General features: G+C 47.2%; 1 protein-coding gene across 1 annotated transcript in view; it reads right to left on the minus strand.

The window, feature by feature from the left end:
- Positions 1-204: 204 nt before the first annotated feature.
- The window catches only part of RFT1 (RFT1 homolog (S. cerevisiae)), a 78,660-nt gene continuing 78,099 nt past the window's right edge, over positions 205-765 (minus strand). The window contains exon 12 of the mRNA XM_006876059.1: positions 205-372. Coding sequence (XP_006876121.1) covers positions 205-372 — 168 coding nt within the window. The remainder of the gene's footprint in view (positions 373-765) is intronic.

Consider the following 765-nt stretch of genomic DNA (forward strand, 5'->3'; position numbering starts at 1 on the left):
AGAGGGTATTTCATCCTTAATTTAAAAATAAGTGTCCTCATTCAAATTTAAGACTTCATAAGGTCAGGCAGGTTCAGTCAGTGATTCTTCTGATGTCTTCCTCCACTGCAGACCCTTCAGCAGGGCTCTTCTGTGAAGAAGCTTTTGCTCACAACACTGTCGCACAGCTGGTCCAGGCACCACAGCATTAGTATACCCTCAAGATCATGTCGTTTTGTTGGAGGGTCTGGAGACACTAAACTGAGTCCTAAGAAAGTGGATCAGCTTGGACTCTGTGAAGAATGCCACTCTGAGAGTCACTCCCAAACAGAAGGTCCCCACAGCAATGTGTGCCAGCTTGGCTGGCCAGCCCTGTTCACAGCAGAGATATACCTAAGGGAAGAAACCATCATCATTGCCAAGGTCTCTAGCTGTGTCCTAAGGAATGCAGAATCCTACTGAACGAGTTTCCAATTCAGATAAAAGGCATAATAGCTGCATACTGAGAGTCTAGATTTAGGGGATTGGAAAGAAAGAGGCAAACGGTTCAAGTAGATAAGGAAGAGGAAGGCTAGAGGCAGGGATAGTGGACAGCCTACAAATGCATGTGGTGTGAGGGCTGCAGGGAGTGTCACCTCTGATATACCAGTAATCCCACCACTGCAGGGATAGTGGACAGACTACAAATGCATGTGGTGTGAGGGCTGCAGGGAGTCTCACCTCTGATATACCAGTAATCCCACCACTGCAGGGATAGTGGACAGACTACAAATGCTTGTGGTGTGA

This window comes from Chrysochloris asiatica, unplaced genomic scaffold, assembly GCF_000296735.1.
Source record: "Chrysochloris asiatica unplaced genomic scaffold, ChrAsi1.0 scaffold00350, whole genome shotgun sequence".
NCBI classification, from domain to species: Eukaryota; Metazoa; Chordata; class Mammalia; order Afrosoricida; family Chrysochloridae; genus Chrysochloris; species Chrysochloris asiatica.